This window comes from Prinia subflava, chromosome 16, assembly GCF_021018805.1.
Source record: "Prinia subflava isolate CZ2003 ecotype Zambia chromosome 16, Cam_Psub_1.2, whole genome shotgun sequence".
Taxonomy (NCBI): Eukaryota; Metazoa; Chordata; class Aves; order Passeriformes; family Cisticolidae; genus Prinia; species Prinia subflava.
Genome location: NC_086262.1, coordinates 16840338 through 16858834, shown reverse-complemented (window position 1 = coordinate 16858834; position 18497 = coordinate 16840338). Strand labels below are relative to the sequence as shown.

Below are 18497 nucleotides of genomic sequence, written 5' to 3'. Positions count from 1 at the left end.
CCCCCCCTGTCATGGGCAGGGACACCTTAAAGGTGATCCCTTGTCATGGGCAGGGACACCTTCCACTCAACCAGGTTCCTCCAAGCCCTGTCCAACCATCCTGGGACAGCTGGACACATCCACAGCCTCCCTGGATGCCCCCACCCTCGCAGGGAAGGATTTTTTCCTGCTATCCCATCTAACCCGTCTCTGGCAGTGAGCAGCCATTGCCTTGCTCTGGCACTAAAGCTCCTGTTTGTTCTGCCAAGAGAACAATCCTGCCTCTTATTTAAGCGAGAGCTGCAAAGGCCAAGGGGACCAAGCGCTCCTGAGGTGTTGTCAGGGGCCAGCTGGGGCTTGGCTTTTTTTCCAAGGCCTCCTGGCTGAACTGAATGTGGGTAAAATCCCCCCTCACACCACCACTGTCCCTGTGTCAGTCCTTCCAGGACACAGCCACTTCAACCCCTCGTAAAGATCCCCTCCAGAAATCCAGCAGCCCCTCTGCCCCAGGAACGGGAAATTCCTCCTTTTCCCCTTTCCCTGGAAATTGCTTTTAGAGGACACCCAGCACCCAATAGACTGCACTGGTGTCCCTCCTTGGCCACTCACCAGATCAATGATGCCAATGCTGTTCCAGCCCTGCATGATGGGGAGGAAGGAAATGAAGGTTGGGATGACCCAGCAGCCTCCCAGCATCACCGCGATGCGCAGCGGGGTCATCTTGTTCCTGTACACCAGGGGCTGGCAGCAGATGGCATAGTACCTGCAGGGGAAAAGGGACACAGACACTCAGGGGAGACCTCCAAGACTCCTGAAAATTCAGTGGTAAAGCCCTTTCTCCAGCTGTGTCACCTGACTTTCCAAATAGAGGGAAAATTGGAGTCTGTAGCTGCTTCCATTGGGCCTCTCACACAGGTTCTTGGGATATTTCCACAGGGTTCAAGGAAAAGCTGGAATTTTCTGCTTTGCAGGCAGGGAGAATGGGGCACAGGTAAATGCTGTGAGTTATCTGAGGCACAGGGCAAGGGAGGGATTCCCCATTGAGCCCTGCTCTCCCTCTGTGTCCCCACCCTCCAAGGAACATCCCTTCCTGCAGGCAGCCTCAGCTGAATTTCCTACCTGCACTGGAGACTGATTTTGACAATGCTGCAAAGGCTTTTACCACAAATTAACAGAGTCCCCCAGAGCTGTGAAAATGTCAGCAAAACGAGGGATGTTTGTCCATTTGCCAGGAATCCTCCTCTTTTCCAGCTGGGCTTTAACCTTCCCAGGACAGGGCAAAGGGGTCTTTGCACCATCGAGGGGATGTGCCCTGAACTCTCCTCCCTCCTCCAGATCCATTCAAAATATCCCAGGTACAACAGGTCCCTGCTCCTCAAAGAGCTCTGATCTAAAAATGTCTTCTCAAAGAGATAATAAAGCAAATTTTCTCTTTGTTTTGATCCCTGTGCCACCCTCTGCAGAAGAATCTCCCCATCTGGAAGGGGTAGCAAACCTAAAACTGGAAATCTCTGGCTCTGAAATTATTATTTATTCCTAAGAACACCAGGCCAGCAAATATCCAGTTGCAGATTTTCAGTGGTCGTGACCTGACAATCAGCCTCAGGTTCCCAATAAAATATTTTTGGCTCTTTAGATTTTTGGATTTCAGCACACTCTGTAAAATTTTTTATGAGGTCAGCAGAACCATGAATTAGAGGAATTAAATTAACAAGCACACGTGTGTGCATTAAAGAGCTGCTCTTCGAGATGTGCATTTATTTAATCAAGATTTGAGTGGGAACCAAGAGCTTTGTCCTAAACAGGCACAAAAATATAAGAATTTCCATTTTCTCCCAAGGCATTTTTTTTATTATTAAAGTCATGTGGAGTCAACTGAATTGCTTTATTTTGATAAAATCAGATGATATATTCCACACAGAGGCTTGAAATAATATCAAAGTGTCAAAAGAAAACATTTCTTAAAAGTCTCTTTGAAACAAGATTCAAAATGTCACAGGGGAAAAACGCTGAAACAGGCATTCAACTACTCCTGCAATTTGATAATTCCTCTGTTCTCCTCTGGTTTCCTCTGTGCATGAAAAATCAGCCTGCTCCTCTGGAAAGCTGCTCTTCCAAAGAAATAGGATTTGCCAGGAGCTGCTCTTTAGACCTGTGGGTGAAATGTTCCTCCCAGCTCCCCTGGGGCTGATCCCCGTGCCAGGAAATGACCTTGGAATTCCAATGGGAATTTTGGGGATGTTCATGGGGGCACAGGGAGCTCCCCTGGGCATCAGAGCTGCTCCTCTGACTCCCAACACAAAGGATCTATATTAAAAAATATATTTCAACTATTTAATTGTGTCTTATCTCAAAGTCACCCACTGAAAGTGCAGGACTTCAAAGGCATCAAGGCCGAGTCACGAGAGACTCCAGCTCTCTGCAGAAAGGGCAAAAGAAGAAATCCAATAAATAAAAAGATAAAACCAGCCAAGACAGCAGCTGCCCCTGGACAAGTTGGGCAAGCAAACAGGAAGGGAAAACCAGTGTACACTGCTAATTAACAACAGCAGGAAAACAATCCTTGCCAGCAGTTTGAATGATCACATTTCTCTGCTCCTCTCTGTGCTGCAGCTGAAAGAATCACACTGAATTGTTCCTGCTATTAAAGGCCATTAGAGTAAAAATTATGCCTGTAAAAATGACACCTTAAGCTCTCATATTTCTTCCCTCCCAGTGATTCAGCAGCAATTTTCCTCCACTTTCATGTCAAAAGATTTTATTTGATTTCATTTTCCGCTGGTGCTGCTCCCAGAACTTCCCCCGTGCTCAGCCAGTCGAGCTGGGCTCCTCCTGTCGCTGTTCTGGGTGACAAAGTGCCCCGAGCAGGGTGTGGGTGACAATTGTGGGTGACAATTGTGTGATGGGGAGGGGGCACAGCTCCCACTGCTCCAGAGCCCAGCAGGGTTTGCATCCCGGGAATCACAAAACAGGCAGCTGGCAGTGCCACCAGGAGGCCTGGGACTCACAGCTCCTGCAGGAGCTGGGATTTGATGGATGTGGTGGCCTGAGCATTTAAACAGCTGTTTATTCACTGGGAGAAAAGTAATTATATCTGTGGGATTATCAATGGTTTTAGGCAGAGGCTGGAATAAAGACATGCTCTGTGTTTCTGCTCCATTCCAAGCCAGAGCTGTTTCCTGGGCTCACAAGGAATATCTGATCCGTGCTGCCGTGGCAGCGTGATGGATGAACAGAAAATGCAATACATACATGTGATTAATACCCTATCCAGGCCCAATTAAATATTAATTCTCTCTATTATCAGTCAGACTCCTCACAAATGTTCACTTCCCTGTTACCCAGGGCAGAGCAGCTGATGAGCAGCCTCCTCTCCTCTGCAATGACATTCTCCACTGGAGGGGAAACACAGGAATCCCTTCCCGGAGCCGCAGCTCTTCCAATAAAGCAAAGTTATTATAACACTTCTCCTTTTCCTTATCAGGCTTTTGCCACAGGAATGAATCAAGTGCTAACATTTTACAGGTGGCTGAGAAAATGAAATTCATCGTTTCTCTGCCCTTATGGCTCTTCTGGCCACTGCAGAAACCAGGGGAGGGAGGGAAAGGGAAAGGGAAAGGGGAAGGGAAAGGGGAAGGGAAAGGGAAAGGGGAAGGGGAAGGGGAAGGGGAAGGGGAAGGGAAAGGGAAAGGGAAAGGGAAAGGGAAAGGGAAAGGGAAAGGGAAAGGGAAAGGGAAAGGGAAAGGGAAAGGGAAAGGGAAAGGGAAAGGGAAAGGGAAAGGGAAAGGGAAAGGGAAAGGGAAAGGGAAAGGGAAAGGGAAAGGGAAAGGGAAAGGGAAAGGGAAAGGGAAAGGGAAAGGGAAAGGGAAAGGGAAAGGGAAAGGGAAAGGGAAAGGGAAAGGGAAAGGGAGGGACATTAAAGATCATTTAATTCCAGCCATGGGCAGGGACACCTCCCACTGTCCCCGGTGGATTCAAGCCCTGTCCAGCCTGGCCTTGGGCACTGCCAGGGATCCAGGGGCAGCCAGAGCTGCTGTGGGCACCCTGTGCAAGGGCCTGCCCACCCTCCCAGCCAGGAATTCCTTCCCAAATCCCATCCATTCCTGCCCTCTGGCAGTGGGAAGCCATTCCCTTGTCCTGGCACTCTCTTTCCACCTTCCCCCAGGTCCTGGAAGGTCCCGGGTAGGAAGCACTGCAGTTCCAAGCCCAGGACCTGGCTGACAGCAGCACACCCCGCTGTGGGCTGTGGCAAGGGATCATTTCTTTATCCAAACCCCTCCTCAGTCCCGTGGCTGTGGAAAAGCTGCCCTGGAGAGCCCAGCTCCTGCCTCGGGCCCTGGGATGCTCTGACCACACCACTGCTCCTTCCTTGCCTCCTGGGCACTACAGAAATGGAATTACTGAGCTGCAGGAGATTGTTCCCTACCCTTGGAGAGGGATTAAAGCCTCTCCCAGCGCAGTCTGGAGCTGGGAGCCTGTGGCACTACCCTGCAAGGAGCTCCTGAGCTATCACAGACAGACAAATCCACCCCCACCCTCATTACCAGCCTGGCTCTGGGGGTGGCCCACGCTTCAAAGCGTTTGGTGTCATGTGCATATGGAAAATGATGCACGGAGCATATGCTGGATCATCACCGGGGCCAGGATGAGCCACACGGCGCTCACTGAGCGCTCACACTGAGTAATGCTTCACCCCCCTTAGATCAGCTGGGAAAAGGGAGCCAAAAGATGGGAAAACTGCATAAAAACAGATGAAAAAAGATGGGAAAATTGCAAAAAAACAGGAGACAAAAATGGGGGAACTGCAAAAAAAAGAAGAAGACAAAAAATGGGAAAATTGGAAAAAAAAAGAAGACAAAAAAAGGGAGAACTGAAAAAAAGAAGACAAAATTATGGGAAAATGGTGGGTGCTGCTGGTTCTCTCCCAAAGTGAGGTGCAAGAGCCAAGCCCTCCATCAGTGGGAAGTCACTGCCCTTGTCCTTGTCCCTCAGAGAATCCAGCCTGGGACAGAGTCCCCAGCTGAGCCCTGACCAAGTGATGAACCTCAGGATCCAAGATTTCAATTTATTTGTGCCTGTGGGAAATTAATCCAACACTACTGTTGCTGATATTTCAGTGAAAACAGGTTCTGGCCTCTGTATAGCCAGATCTGAACATTTTTTTTGGAAAGAACAGCTCTTTCTATTTTCCTTTTTCCCACCAAGCAAATAAGCTTTGGGCTGTCCTTGTGCCAAAGAAAACAAAGTTCTGCATCGTTGGTCCAGAAAAAGAAAATGTCCTAAAATGATTATATCTAACAAAATTAAATTCTTATTAGAAAAACAACGGCCTGCTGGTGTTGAGATAATTACACAGAGAAAAATGCTAAAGAGAACAGTTAATTGGAGCTGGATAAATTTAGCAGGGAACACAAACAAATGTATGTTGCCAAATGGAGATGGGAGAGGGCTCCTCCACGGCCCCCGTGAGGCTGAGGTGTGTGGAGGGCTATTGGCAGCAAGGGTGGCAGAATAAATGAAATATTTCTGGAGGGTTTGCAAAGATTAATAAAGGACAGAGCATCCCTCAGCCCGTGTCCATCTGCTCTGGGGTTTTCTTCAATGCTCTCAGAGCTGCACTCTGCAAGCCCTGGGCTGGTGTTGTGGCTGGCAGGGACAGCCCCACGGCTGTGTCATGTCTCACAGCCTGGGGACAGCTGTGTCACCTTTCAGCCCCACAGCTGTGTCACCTCTCACAGCCTGGGGACAGCTGTGTCACCTTTCAGCCCCACGGCTGTGTCACCTCTCACAGCCTGGGGACAGCTGTGTCACCTTTCAGACCCACGGCTGTGTCACCTCTCACAGCCTGGGGACAGCTGTGTCACCTTTCAGCCCCACGGCTGTGTCACCTCTCACAGCCTGGGGACAGCTGTGTCACCTTTCAGACCCACGGCTGTGTCACCTCTCAGCCCTAAAGCTGTGTCACCTCTCACAGCCCCACATGTCACCTCTCAGCCCCATGGCTGTGTCACCTCTCACAGCCCCACGGCTGTGTCACCTCTCTCAGCCTGGGGACAGCTGTGTCACCTCTCACAGCCCCACAGCTGTGTCACCTCTCTGAGCCCCACAGCTGTGTCACCTCTCACAGCCCCATGGCTGTGTCACCTCTCAGCCCCACGGCTGTGTCACCTCTCAGCCCTAAAGCTGTGTCACCTCTCACAGCCCCATGGCTGTGTCACCTCTCTCAGCCCCATGGCTGTGTCACCTGTCAGCCCCACATGTCACCTGTCAGCCCCACGGCTGTGTCACCTTTCTCAGCCTGGGGACAGCTGTGTCACCTGTCAGCCCCTTGGCTGTGTCACCTCTCACAGCCCCACGGCTGTGCCACGCTCCGTGCCCTGGCACAGGGACAGGGCTGCTGTCACCGCGTGTCACCACAGGGCTTGGGAGGCTTCCCCACATCACCTCTCCCGCGGGACTGCGCTAATTTGCTGTCTGAACAGTCCATTAATGGTAATTAATGTTTGCAAACAGCACGAGCAGCATCTGTCGCTCTGCTCCGGGCGCATCTGCCGTGCCTTAGGCCTGGTTTAGCGGGGTTTGGGCTGGGCCTGGACGTGGGATCAGTTTGGGATCAAAGAACACACTCAGGGCTGGGTTTTGAAATGCTCCAGCAAACAGAGCACCCACAGGGGGACAGCCCTGGGGGGACCTGCCCATGCTGGGACAGCCAGGAGGGAGCAGGAGGCAGGGAGAGGCTGAGAGGTGCCAGATGTACATCCAAACCCAACCCCAACCCCAAATCCAACCCCAAATCCAAACCCAAATCCAAACCCAAATCCAAACCCAACCCCAAATCCAAACCCAAATCCAACCCCAAATCCAAACCCAAATCCAAACCCAAATCCAAACCCAACCCCAAATCCAAACCCAACCCCAAATCCAAACCCAAATCCAAACCCAACCCCAAATCCAAATCCAACCCCAAACCCAACCCCAAATCCAAACCCAACCCCAAACCCAAACCCAAATCCAAACCCAACCCCAAATCCAAACCCAAATCCAAACCCAACCCCAAATCCAAACCCAAATCCAAACCCAACCCCAAATCCAAACACAACCCCAAACCCAACCCCACAGACATTTAGGACCTGTTTGTTTCTCTGTTGCTTTCCCCACACCCCTCCTCAAAGGCTTTGAGAAACAATTGCATTGCAAATTGGACTGCAAATATTGGAGGAGGAAATTGCCTCTCCCGGCAGGTTCGCTGTATTCCGAGGCTCCATCAGAGCTTCTGGCTCTGTTTATCTGCAGAGCAATTATTTTTTATTGCACTGGCACAAAGAATGGACATGTATGCATAAAACATGCAATAAATAAATAGTTCAAGGGTAAATCCCTCTAATGTATTAGAATATCAAAGAGATGATGAAAAAGCAAAAGGCACTGGCAGCAAACTTCGGATTCAGTGAGCCCTGAGATACCTTTGCTACCTTGGAAAATCCCTTTTCCAACTGAGACCCTGCAGTACTTTTCTCCCTGTGTGTGAGCAGTAAAATCAGTTTATTATGTGATGATTTCTCCAGATTTTCTCCAAAACCTTTGAGAATTCAAGCCTCAGTGCTTGTTTCCTTCTTTTCCAGAGGCAGCAGTGGAAACAGATACAAGACATTATCTGATAAAAGTCCTTTCAAGCAACACTTTGTGAATAGGTTGAAGGGAATGACTTTTCAAACAGTGTCCTTAGGATTAGATTAACCACCCAGTTTTCTTAAAAAAACCCTTAAAACTCACACCTGCATGCCCTGAAATAAAACAGAAGGCAGGAAATAGATCACAGAGAAAATACCAACTGGAAGCTGCACATCGCCATAAATTCTGAATGAACACAAGAGCAAACAGCTAAAAAAATTGAATTAAGCCCTGGGAAGGAAGCAGTGCTGCCTCTGCAGCCCAGGGAGGGATCCATGCTGGGCTGAGTCATCCTTCCCTCCACAAAACCCTCTCATTCATCCACCTGCTCTGCCCTTTCGGGCTCCTCCACCACCTTCTCCTCATCTATTCTGGCCCCTTCATGCTGTTCTCAGTCAGTCCAGTGGAAAAAACCAACCCCAAACCAACCAAAAAACACCAGAGAAATTCAAGGTTCTGCCAGGAACCAAGGGCTGAGGAGGGGGGATATCCCTAAAGGATCAGCTCCAAGCCAAGGCTGGCCCAGGACGCTGGGGACAGAGGGGACAGGAGCAGGAGCTCTGGACACAGGGGGGTCTCCAGGAGGGCAGGAGGAAGGGGGGACCTCCATTCTGTGCCCCCCACACAGGAGGTTCCTCATCCCCTGCTGCAGCTCCGGGGCTGAATTCCCATTTTCCCTCCTCTCCACAACCCTCTCTATCTAATTAAGAGCCTGGAGAATCAAACTCCAACATTTCAGAGAGTGAGGTCACATCCAGAGCGCCGTGCCCAACATCTGCTTCCCTGGTAATTGGCTCCGAGTGGCAATTTGTCAATGGTTTGAAGATAACGAGCTTCCCATTTGTGTTCCAGCCATCTAAACTTGCAGATAAGGACAGGGGCTGTGGCTGGGGGACGTCAGATTCTCTCTGGATACAAAACTGCCTGTGCTGCTGCCCTGTCTCCCACCCCAGAGCTGGGCTGCCCATCAACACAGAGGTTAAGCAACTTTTTTTTTGGAAGTCTGGCTGCGCTCAGACTCCCAAGGTATTGAAATGCCACACATTTAAATATCAGCTGTCACAATGATGAGAATAATTATGGTTATTTTGGCCTTGTTAGCTAAGTAACAGTGTTTTTAAAGGTATTGAAATCTCCACACAGAACTCCAAAAAAGAAAAAAAAAAAAAAAGCTCTACATATTAACAGAATAGTCAAAATGTTTTTTACTGAGGGTTCATCTTGTGAAAAACTCTTAAGGAAGTTCTGCCATTTACCCTGAAGATCTGCAGAGAGCAGCCAAACAGAATCGCTCACCATAAATTATTGAGGCTTTGGATTTTATTTTTAGGGGGCAAGAAAAGTTTGAAAGAAAGGAAAGTTTTTAGGGTCTCCCAGGAGATGTAGGCTGGAAAAGACCTTCAAGATCATCCTGTCCCCATCCCCACCTTGTCCCCTGCCCAGAGCACTGAGTGTCACATCCAGGTGTCACCTCCAGGGATGGGCACTCCAAACCTCCCTGGGCAGTGCCAAGGCCTGAGCTCCCTTTCCATGGGGAAATTCCTGCTGCTGTCCCCCCTGAGCCTCCCCTGGCCCAGCCTGAGGCCGTTCCCTCTCCTCCTGTCCCTGTTCCTGGAGCAGAGGAGCAGCTCTGCTGGAACAACCCCTGTGCACGATGTCCCTCCCTCTGTCCCACCTTTGGACACATTTGAGGTGTTTTTACTGCAAAGAAGGAACAGAACCACACCAGGCCAGTGCTGCCAACAGAGCTGTGCACAGAACAGCCCAGGCCCCCACCAAAAACCTCCTCCCATTCCAAATTTCCCAGCCCTCACTGGGATTCTCTCCAGAACCAGCCCCTGGCAGAGATTTGCTGCCCTGCCACTGCAGGCAGGTCCCTCTTTGCCCCCTGGCAGCTCAGGATAACCAAGGGCACAGCAGAGAGCCCCAGCAGGGCCCTGTGCTCGGGTACCTGTCCAGGGAGATGCAGCAGAGGTGCAGGATGGAGGCCGTGGTGAGCAGCACGTCCAGGGACGTCCTCACCAGGCAGAACATCTCCCCGTAGACCCAGTTGTCCTGGACCAGCTCCATGGCCCCGAAGGGCATCACCAGCACCGACACCAGCAGGTCAGCAAAGGCCAGGGAGACGATGAAATAGTTGGTCTTGATTTTCCTGCAAGGCAGATCACAGAGTCAGGGTGGGCTCGGTGCAGGGGGCTCCACACGTGGACAGAGATTCCTGCTTGGGTTTGGGGTTAATCTGCTCCATCACACTGAAAGCTTCTCTCTAACACACCCCTCGCTCCATATGGTCACCCCTGGCTTGCTGCTGGTTTTTAAAGCTAATTACCCACCATTTTCCTGGCCTAGGGACATCTTTGTGCTTGCCCAGAGGAGGCAAATGGATGCTCCCACGTGGCTCAGCCTCACAGCTTGCACTGGAGACTCTGGGGTGCAGGAGGGGGATTTTATTTTAACTTCTAAATGGAGAAAATCCTTCCAGAAAGCACTGAGAATAATCTAGACTGAAGCTGTAATTTTAACTTGAAGAGTACTTTTTAAATCACAACAATAAAATAGAATTAAATCCATTAAAAATCCCACGCAGCACATGAATAGAGGCTGTTAAATCTCTCTCTCTGCTCCTAAGGCTGGGCTGACAATTCCCAGGGTGAGACAGGAGTTGTGCCTGTGACCCCTCAGATCATGGGCAGCATTTGCTGAGTGGTGCTGCACAGTCACAGGCAGACCTTGGGCTTGTGCTGCTGGTGAGCTCCTTGGGAAATCCGAGCTGGAAAAGGGGCAGAGACCTCCTGCTCCTCCAGGGAGCTGCTGCTGAGCTGTGCTTTGCACTGGTTTGTCTGGTTTGCTGCCCCGAGAGTGCCAGAAAGATGAGGGTGGGAATGACAGTGCTGCGGGAAGAGCCCAGGGCAGGGCGGGTTTGCCTGAGAGCCCCTGAATTTCAAAATCACAATAATTCAGAGGGAGGGGGCTTGCATTCTCCATTCCAAGAGAAGCTCCAGCTTTTCCCTGGCAGACACCTGTCTTTCCAAACTAAGGAAAGTTTTATTGTTCACTATTATTTATTTTTTATGCTTGTGGCCACTGTGAAATAAATAGCTTTCCCCCACTTTTCTCTAAGGAGATTCTTTCCCAGACCCAGTCAGGGGAGGTTTGGTTTGGGTTTCCTTTCCAGAGGGTCCCTTTGGGAGGTTTCCCCCAGGTTTGCCCCAGGGCGGGGCAGGGGCTCACCTGAGCTGCCTGTCCCGGCACACGGCCACCATGACCAGCAGGTTGCCCAGGATGGCCATGAGGATGACGGCGGAGATGAAGGAGAGCAGCACGATCTTCTCGGCCACGCCGAAGCCCTCACTCCAGCTGGCACAGAGAGACACAGGGAACGTCAGAAACGCCTTTGTGGGCACTGCCAGAGCCTGGCAGGAGGCTCACACGGCTCTGTGCAAACCCTGAGATGAGCTGTGCTGGCTGAGAGAGCCCATGGGACAGGACAGACACTGCTGAGAGAGAAATGGAACTAAAAACAAGCTTCAAATGATCATCTTGCAAATAAACCAGATATTCTGGATAAATAAAACTATGATAGATGCATTGTAGCAGGACCCACGTTGGGGATTCCAATACATAATTGGTGTTAGAGGCATTAGCAGCATGGTGTGGCAAAAGCTGATAGGCTGAAAAACATTTATAAGGTGTTGTAATTAGGAAATAAGGTGGCTTGTGCAGAGCCCCTGCACAAAAATGTTTCTATTCTTTTTTTCATTTCATAACTACATTTAATTTAATTTAATTTAATTTCATTTCATTTCATAACCACAAAGAAGCTGTCACTGGCCTCTCCTCTTTGCTGCTTCCCTGATTATATATATATATAATATATAGATAAAATATAAAATATATAATATACAATATAATATATAATTATGATTATATACAGTTATGAGATATATAATATTATATATTATAATATGTAATAAATTATGTATTTATTATATATATAATTATATAATAATAAATATTGTTATTTTCCATGCAGAAGCATTTTGATTTTGTTTTGGGTCTTTTTTGCTGTCATTTTTCCATTTTTTCCCCATCATTTTTTCCATTTTTTCTCAAGGTTTTAGTATCATAAAATCACAAAATGCTTTGGGTTGGAAGGGACCTTAAAACTCCTCTCATTCCACACCTTCCACTGTCCCAGGCTGCTCCAGCCTGGCCTTGGACACTCCCAGGGATGGGGCAGCCACAGCTGCTCTGGGAATTCCATCCCCGTCCCTCCCCACCCTCACAGGGAAGGATTTTTTTGTACCTGTAACCTCAATTTCCCCTTTTTCAATTTGAACCCCTCCCTCTTTGTCAGTCACTCCAGTTCCTGATGTGATGTGACAAGGACTAATGGGTTCAAACTTTCCTCAAGACAAGCATTTTACATCTTGAATTTTGAAATCTACACAAGGTTTTGTCTTTTTCTCTCTTCCCTTCACTCTGTGCTACAAAACACAAAACAGTCTGGCTTTTCTTTTTTCTCTTTTCTATTTTTTTTCCTTTTTTTTTTCTCAGTAATTTTTCCAGAGTTAGGGAAATAATTTTTTTCCAAGTGTCCAATTTCCCCCTACTCTGAGATCAATAATTTCTTTCAGTTAATGAAGAGGAAGAAAAGAAAATGGAAGAGTAACACAACCCTTCCCACACAATGTCAACCATATTTTAAATCTGCATTTCTACAAATAATTTGCTGTTTCAAAGGAAGTTTTTGGTTTTCTTTTTTTTTTTTTTCCCAGATGTTGCAAAGCAGGAAGGTAACACCCAGCATGCAATAAATTCCTCATAAACCTGGTTTCATTACAAAATTTTGAGTTATTTTCCCTCTAAAGCTATTATTAATGATATATCCTGAAGAAGCTGCATCCTAAACCTTCACCTGCCTGTGTGACTTTACATTACAAGGTGAGAACGGGGTTTTCCTGTTATCAGGAGTGGCTGGAGATAAACCGGCATTAAAAGCAACACTTGACACTAATTCAGCAGGGAAATTTCCTCTCAGCCTGCAGAGCTGGTGTTGTTCACCCAGGATTAATGCTGAGATCGCTCAGGTAATTGAAAAATGGAGCTTTTATTCTGTTTTACCTTGACCGACTCGGGGTCACTTTTTATTTACTGAACAACACCCGAGCTTTTTACCCTTTATCTCGCTGAGTTCTCCTGATTTGCAGAAAAGCTACAGAAGGTTAGAAAATCCTGGCACACAGGGGTGTCAGAGTTTTACCCATCCAAACGGGCTCTGGGCACGCCAGGGGAGCGCAGCCCTGAACAGCATCTCTGCAGACATTGCCTGGGGGAGGGTTTTAATCTTGGACAGTTTTAAATCCACATTTCCCACCCCGTGCATCACAGACAGCCCAGCGGGTGTTCCCACATTAGGAAAGAGTTGGGGTTTCACCCCTGAACTTTTAAGGAAGAAGGACCAGAAATTTGGATGCTTTTCTCACCATGACTGTCCCAGTGCCAGCACAGAGGCCCTGCTGGTCCTTGAGCTGTCCCTCAGGACCTGGGGCTGTTTTCCTTTGGGCACCAAGGCACAAACCCCTCCCAGCTCGTTGGGTACTTAAGAGAGAGCCCGGAGCCTCTGGGGGCTTTTGGGGGTGTCTGAGCAGGGGCAAGGGCCCTCCCTGCCCCCTGCACAGCTTTTACTCCTTTGTTCTGTACAGTTTGTTATTTTTGCTTTAATTAAAACCTTTTTTCTTTTCCAAATCCCTCCAATCAGCTGCCTGGCTGATTTTCATAAGCCATTTCTGGGAGGCTGCTGGCCTCCCTCAGAGTGTGATGCACCTTGGTGGGGCTGATAACTGCACCAGCCCTGCCCTGAGGCTGCTGCTGGCATCCTGGTGGCATCCTGGTGGCATCCTGGTGGCATCCTGGTGGCATCCCTGGACAGAGGTGGGCACCAGCCAGGCTCTGGGCAGACCCAGCAGGGCAGGAGCTCCCACCAGCACCTCTGGGAGAGGAACATTTGCTCTGGGATCAGTTTTGGGAGTGCTCCCCTGGGGAACATGGACCAGGCAGATTCCTCACCGGGGGGCAGCAGGGATTTCCTCTGGGCTGTTTCTGCCTTTGGGACAATCCATCATCAGGCAGGAATACATGTTAATTATTCAGCCTTAGTAATTCCAAGTTGTTAATAATGGAAGAAGTGGATATTGCTGTAAATTAAAATCAATGGTTTGCATAACATCTTTTATCAAATCGGAGTGCTCTGGCTCCCAAGCTTGCTCCCCTCTTTAATAGAGCAGAGATTGATGGGTTTGCTATTATGAGGAAATGAGATTCAGGCAAAATGATTGCTGGTTAGCAGGAATATAGAAATCACTTAAGGAAAAAGGTGAAATACTGATGGGGAATGAATGCTTAAAGCCCACATATGGACAGATTTAAAAAGCTCTTCTGCATAGTCATTAATGTGAAAGTAAAAAGAAGGGTAATTACTTTTTCAAGCTCAATTTTCACTTTCCCTGTAAACACCCCAACTTTTCTAAATGAACTCTGGCGCTTTTGCATATTTTATGCGGCAGTTAAAGAGCACGGATCAGTCACGGGGCCACACTCTCTGCTCCCCATTCCCCATCCCAGCGGCACAGAGAGGAAAATCCCAGCGAGAGCACAGAACTGCAGCAGGGAGAGGAAGAATTCCGAGCTCGGGGGCAGAGGAGCAGGGCAGATTAAAGGATGGGGCTGGCAGGGATAACTCTGCCTGCACAGGGAACCTGCAGCATCCCCAGGGGTCCCAGGGAACATTCCCCAGCAATGGATGTGCGCAAGCCTCGCTGAAGGAGATTAAAATAAAAATAACTCAGAGCAGTGGGAGCCTAGGAAAGAGTTTTCTTGATTTAACGGTGCCCTCGGGTGTGGGGAATATGGGAAGGGATGGTTTGATTTGTTTCCAGCCAGGGCTTTTCCCTCTGCCACTCCGTATTTCATAACCACAAATGAGCTGTCATTGGCCTCTCCTCTTTGCTGCTTCCCTGATTATTCCCAGGCATAAAAAAAAAAAAAAAAAAAAATCATTAGGTCTTAAACACCTAAAAATCAAGAGCAGCTATTTTATGAGTAAACCTGATAATGTGTTTCAGTAGAGAAACGTGACTATAGGGAAGTGATTTGATCCCTGCCTTTGCAGCTGTTACCACATCCTCGTCTAAAATATTAATCAAAATCAGCATTAATCCAGAAGCATTTAATTTCCTTTAGTGCCTGTAAATGCTACACTGCTTCACTTGAGCCCGTGCAGATGGCAGGACAGCTCCTGACAGATTCCAGTCAATTATGTCCTTCACTTCTGTTTTAGAAACAGATTGAAATCAATTAAAGTATTGACAAGCCCGGAATAAACAGCGTTCCACGTATCAAAATAACTCGGACATATGATTCGTTGATTCGAGCGTAAGAAAAAAAAAAAAATCACTTGTGGCAGTGGGGTGGGAGGGAAGGGAGGAGGTTTTCTCCTTTTGTGCTGGGTTGAAATCAAGCTCCTGATTGATTTCAAACATCTCCAGCCCCGCGGCTCCGCTCTGCTCCTCCCGGAGGGTGAGAGCGCCCCGAGGAGCGAGGCGCTCTGAGCCCCCGGTAACACCGATTACAAACTATGCTGTGAGGAGGAAGAGGAGGGGACAGGCTGTGGGAACGCCTCAGAAAGTGCCGTGTGAGGCTGCAGGAGTCAATCCCTGCTGGGAGCGCTCCGCTTCGGGAACGGGACCTGCCCGACCGGGGAGACACCGGGACCGCACCGGGGCCCCGGCCCCGCTCCCTGCGGGCTCTGGGACCGAATCCTGGAATGTCCTGAGCTGGAAGGGACCCACAGGATCACCCAGAGCAGCTCCTGCCCCAAAATCCCACCCTGGGCACCCCTGGCAGCGCTGTCCGAGCTCTCCTGGAGCTCTGGGGCTGTGCCCATTCCCTGGGGAGCCTGGGCAGTGCCAGCACCTCTGGGGGAAGAACCTTTCCCAAAATCCACCCTAAACCTGCCCTGGCCCAGCTCCAGCCCTGCCCTGGGTCCTGTCCCTGTCACAGGGAGCAGAGATTGGAGCTGCAGACCTCAAAAATCTCCCCTCAGTCTCCTCCAGCTGCACAATCCCAGTGCCTCAGCTGCTCCTCCACGGCCCCTCCTGACCCTTCCCCATCCCCGTGTCCCTCTCGGGAGGCTCTCTCAAGGTTTAGAGGGATTTTTTTTTCCCCACTGTGGTGCCCAGGCAGTGCCCAGGACTGGCGGTGAGGGGCAGAGCCAGGCTGTCCCTCAGCCGGCAGCAGCATCACCTCTGCCCTGTGCCCAGCGCAGGGTGTGGGGCTGGAAACCCACCCAGGACAATTTGCGATGGTCTGAGACAGCCAGGCAGGAGTGTGGGGAGAACGAGGGAGGAAACGGAGCCAGCCCTGGGCTCTGCCAGCCCCGGGGCTCTCCCGGCAGTGGCCCCGACACCTCTGCCCCCCTCCCGCAGGGCAGCAGAGAGCCCTGGCCCTGCCCTGCCCGGGCAGCAGAGCAGGAGTTACACAATTCACACCCACACACAGCAGAGATCGCTGCGGGGCTGATGTGCGTGAGTACAGCCCTCAAAACCCATTAGACTGTCACCTAAAATATAAGCTAAAATTAACTTCTGAAATCAGCATGAGATTAAGATCACAGTATTTACAGGGAGCAAAGGCAGCTGCTGCAAATACCTCGTTTGGCATCCTCTAAAAGCTTCCACAGGAGAGTCCTTGTGCCACCCAAAGCCCACCGTGCCACACCCACCGGGCTCTGCAGCACCTTGGCTCGGTCTGCTCCTTACAATGGATCTGCAAATCTCCAAACTCCAACCCGGCTGTCCCCAGCTCCAGCCCAACTGTCCCCAGCTCCAGCCCGGCTGTCCCCAACTCCAGCCCGGCTGTCCCCAACTCCAGCCCGGCTGTCCCCAACTCCAGCCCGCCTGTCCCCAGCTCCAGCCCGGCTGTCCCCAGCTCCAGCCCGGCTGTCCCCAGCTCCAGCCCGGCTGTCCCCAACTCCAGCCCGGCTGTCCCCAGCTCCAGCCCGGCTGTCCCCTTCACGTGCTGAACGCTCCCTTTTGTTTTCACACCAACACAACCCTTTGGGCTGTGCAGCACAGGGAGGACCTGCAGAGAGTCCAGAGGAGGCACTGGGATGCTCGGGGGGATGGAGCAGCTCTGCTGGCACAGCTCAGATTCTGTGCAAAGTCAGAGTGTTTTAATGGAGTTACCAAACACTCCACAACAATGAAAAAAGCCAATTCTCTGACTTAGGCAGGGATTCAGACACACTGCACAGAGCTGTTGTAACAATGATTTCTCCTTTGCAAATGCTGCATAAAACCAAAGGTCAAACACGGGTTTAATCAGAAATGCCTTGATCAGTTCCTCATTAGAGCTGCTCCTCCAAAGAGAGCCCACGGCCTCTACCAGACACTCAGCAGTTTAACGATGGCAGAGGATGAAGAGAGCAGCAGAACAGCAATCCTGACCTGTGGTGTGCATTCCACAAATACAATTATCATTATCCCCTCTTTTCCAGGTGGCTCCTGCCTGTCTCCTGTCACACACACAGGGCTGAATGCTCAACAGCAAACACCACGGAGCCGTGCCCAGGAGAGCTGATGGAACCAGCGCCTCATTCCCAGTATTCCCAATAATTGTCAGTAATTTCCCTCCATATTCTCTGAAGGCAGAGTCCAGGCTGTATTCTGCACAGGAACGTTTATCATTTGGCCACTGTGTAGGGGAATTTCACCTCACAGAGATATCACCACTACACACATGTATGAGTTGAGCTTTCTCTCAGGAGTTTACAAACAGGGAGGGACTGGATGCAGTTCCATGACACAGTGAGAAAAGAAAGGTTTAAGCTCATACTAAACATATCCTGAGTGCCCAGATTCCTCACAGAATCGAGAAATTGAAAATTATTGCCTCCTGCAACAAGCAGGTGCAGAACTGGGGTGCACAGAGCCCACAGCTCTTCAGGACTTGTGCTGCTGCTCCTGGGCTCAAAGCATTTAGTGCCCTGTCTTATTACACCTTTTCCTGCAAAAGTTCCCCCCAAAAAATCCCTGCCCTGTGCCCAGAGATTCGTTACCTCTTGATCAAAACCCTCACAGGCAGTTCTTAGTCATTCTCAGCTTTCTCATTCTGACTTCTCTTTCTCAAACCTTTGTTCCCATCTCTGCCCAAAGCCCGGGATTGCAAAATGTTCAAACCAGAAACCACCAAGGCCCTGCTCTGCTCTTTCAAACAATATCTGCAGTCAGGAAAATATTGTTAAATGAGAGGCATTTAGTCCAGACCCTTGGTATTAAAATATCCAGGCTGTGCCCTTTCCCCACTGCCTGTTTACACCTTGGACAGCAGAAGACAAATACAGCTATTGGCTGTCTAACTTCCAATATTTCCTGGAGAATTTCCCAGTTTCAAGCCTCCAGAGGAATAAAAAAGTTCCTTGCAGTTCCCTCTGCTAATGGAAGACTTGGCACAGACAGGATAAAACACTGATTTCTAAAATACATTTAACTTGAGACCCTCCTCAGAACCACCCTCGTGTGACTCCAAGCCACACAAAACCTCTTCCCAGCTCATTTAGAGCTTTATTATATAAAACAGCGTTTGGTAAATACAATTCCAGTGGTGGCAGCCAGAAATCTTGCAGCCCCTGGTGTCCCCAGCTCATTTTTCTGGCCTCAGTCGTGTGGAGGCTCCAGGCAGGTGCCCTTCCCAACAAGGACACGGAATGTCCTGGATTCAAGAGCAGAGCACTTAAATTTCTCATTTTATTTAAACCTCCTTTACACCCCCAGCAAAGTGCATGTTTG

The 18497-nt window shown here is 49.6% G+C and overlaps 1 protein-coding gene across 2 annotated transcripts in view; it reads right to left on the bottom strand.

The window, feature by feature from the left end:
• Positions 1–18497, bottom strand: part of HTR4 (5-hydroxytryptamine receptor 4) — a 59179-nt gene that overhangs the window by 21888 nt on the left and 18794 nt on the right. For both annotated transcript variants that reach the window (XM_063413722.1, XM_063413723.1), the window contains exons 3-5: positions 10882–11007; positions 9602–9802; positions 589–742 (exon numbers count right to left, since the gene is read on the bottom strand). In XM_063413722.1, coding sequence (XP_063269792.1) covers positions 589–742; positions 9602–9802; positions 10882–11007 — 481 coding nt within the window. The remainder of the gene's footprint in view (positions 1–588; positions 743–9601; positions 9803–10881; positions 11008–18497) is intronic.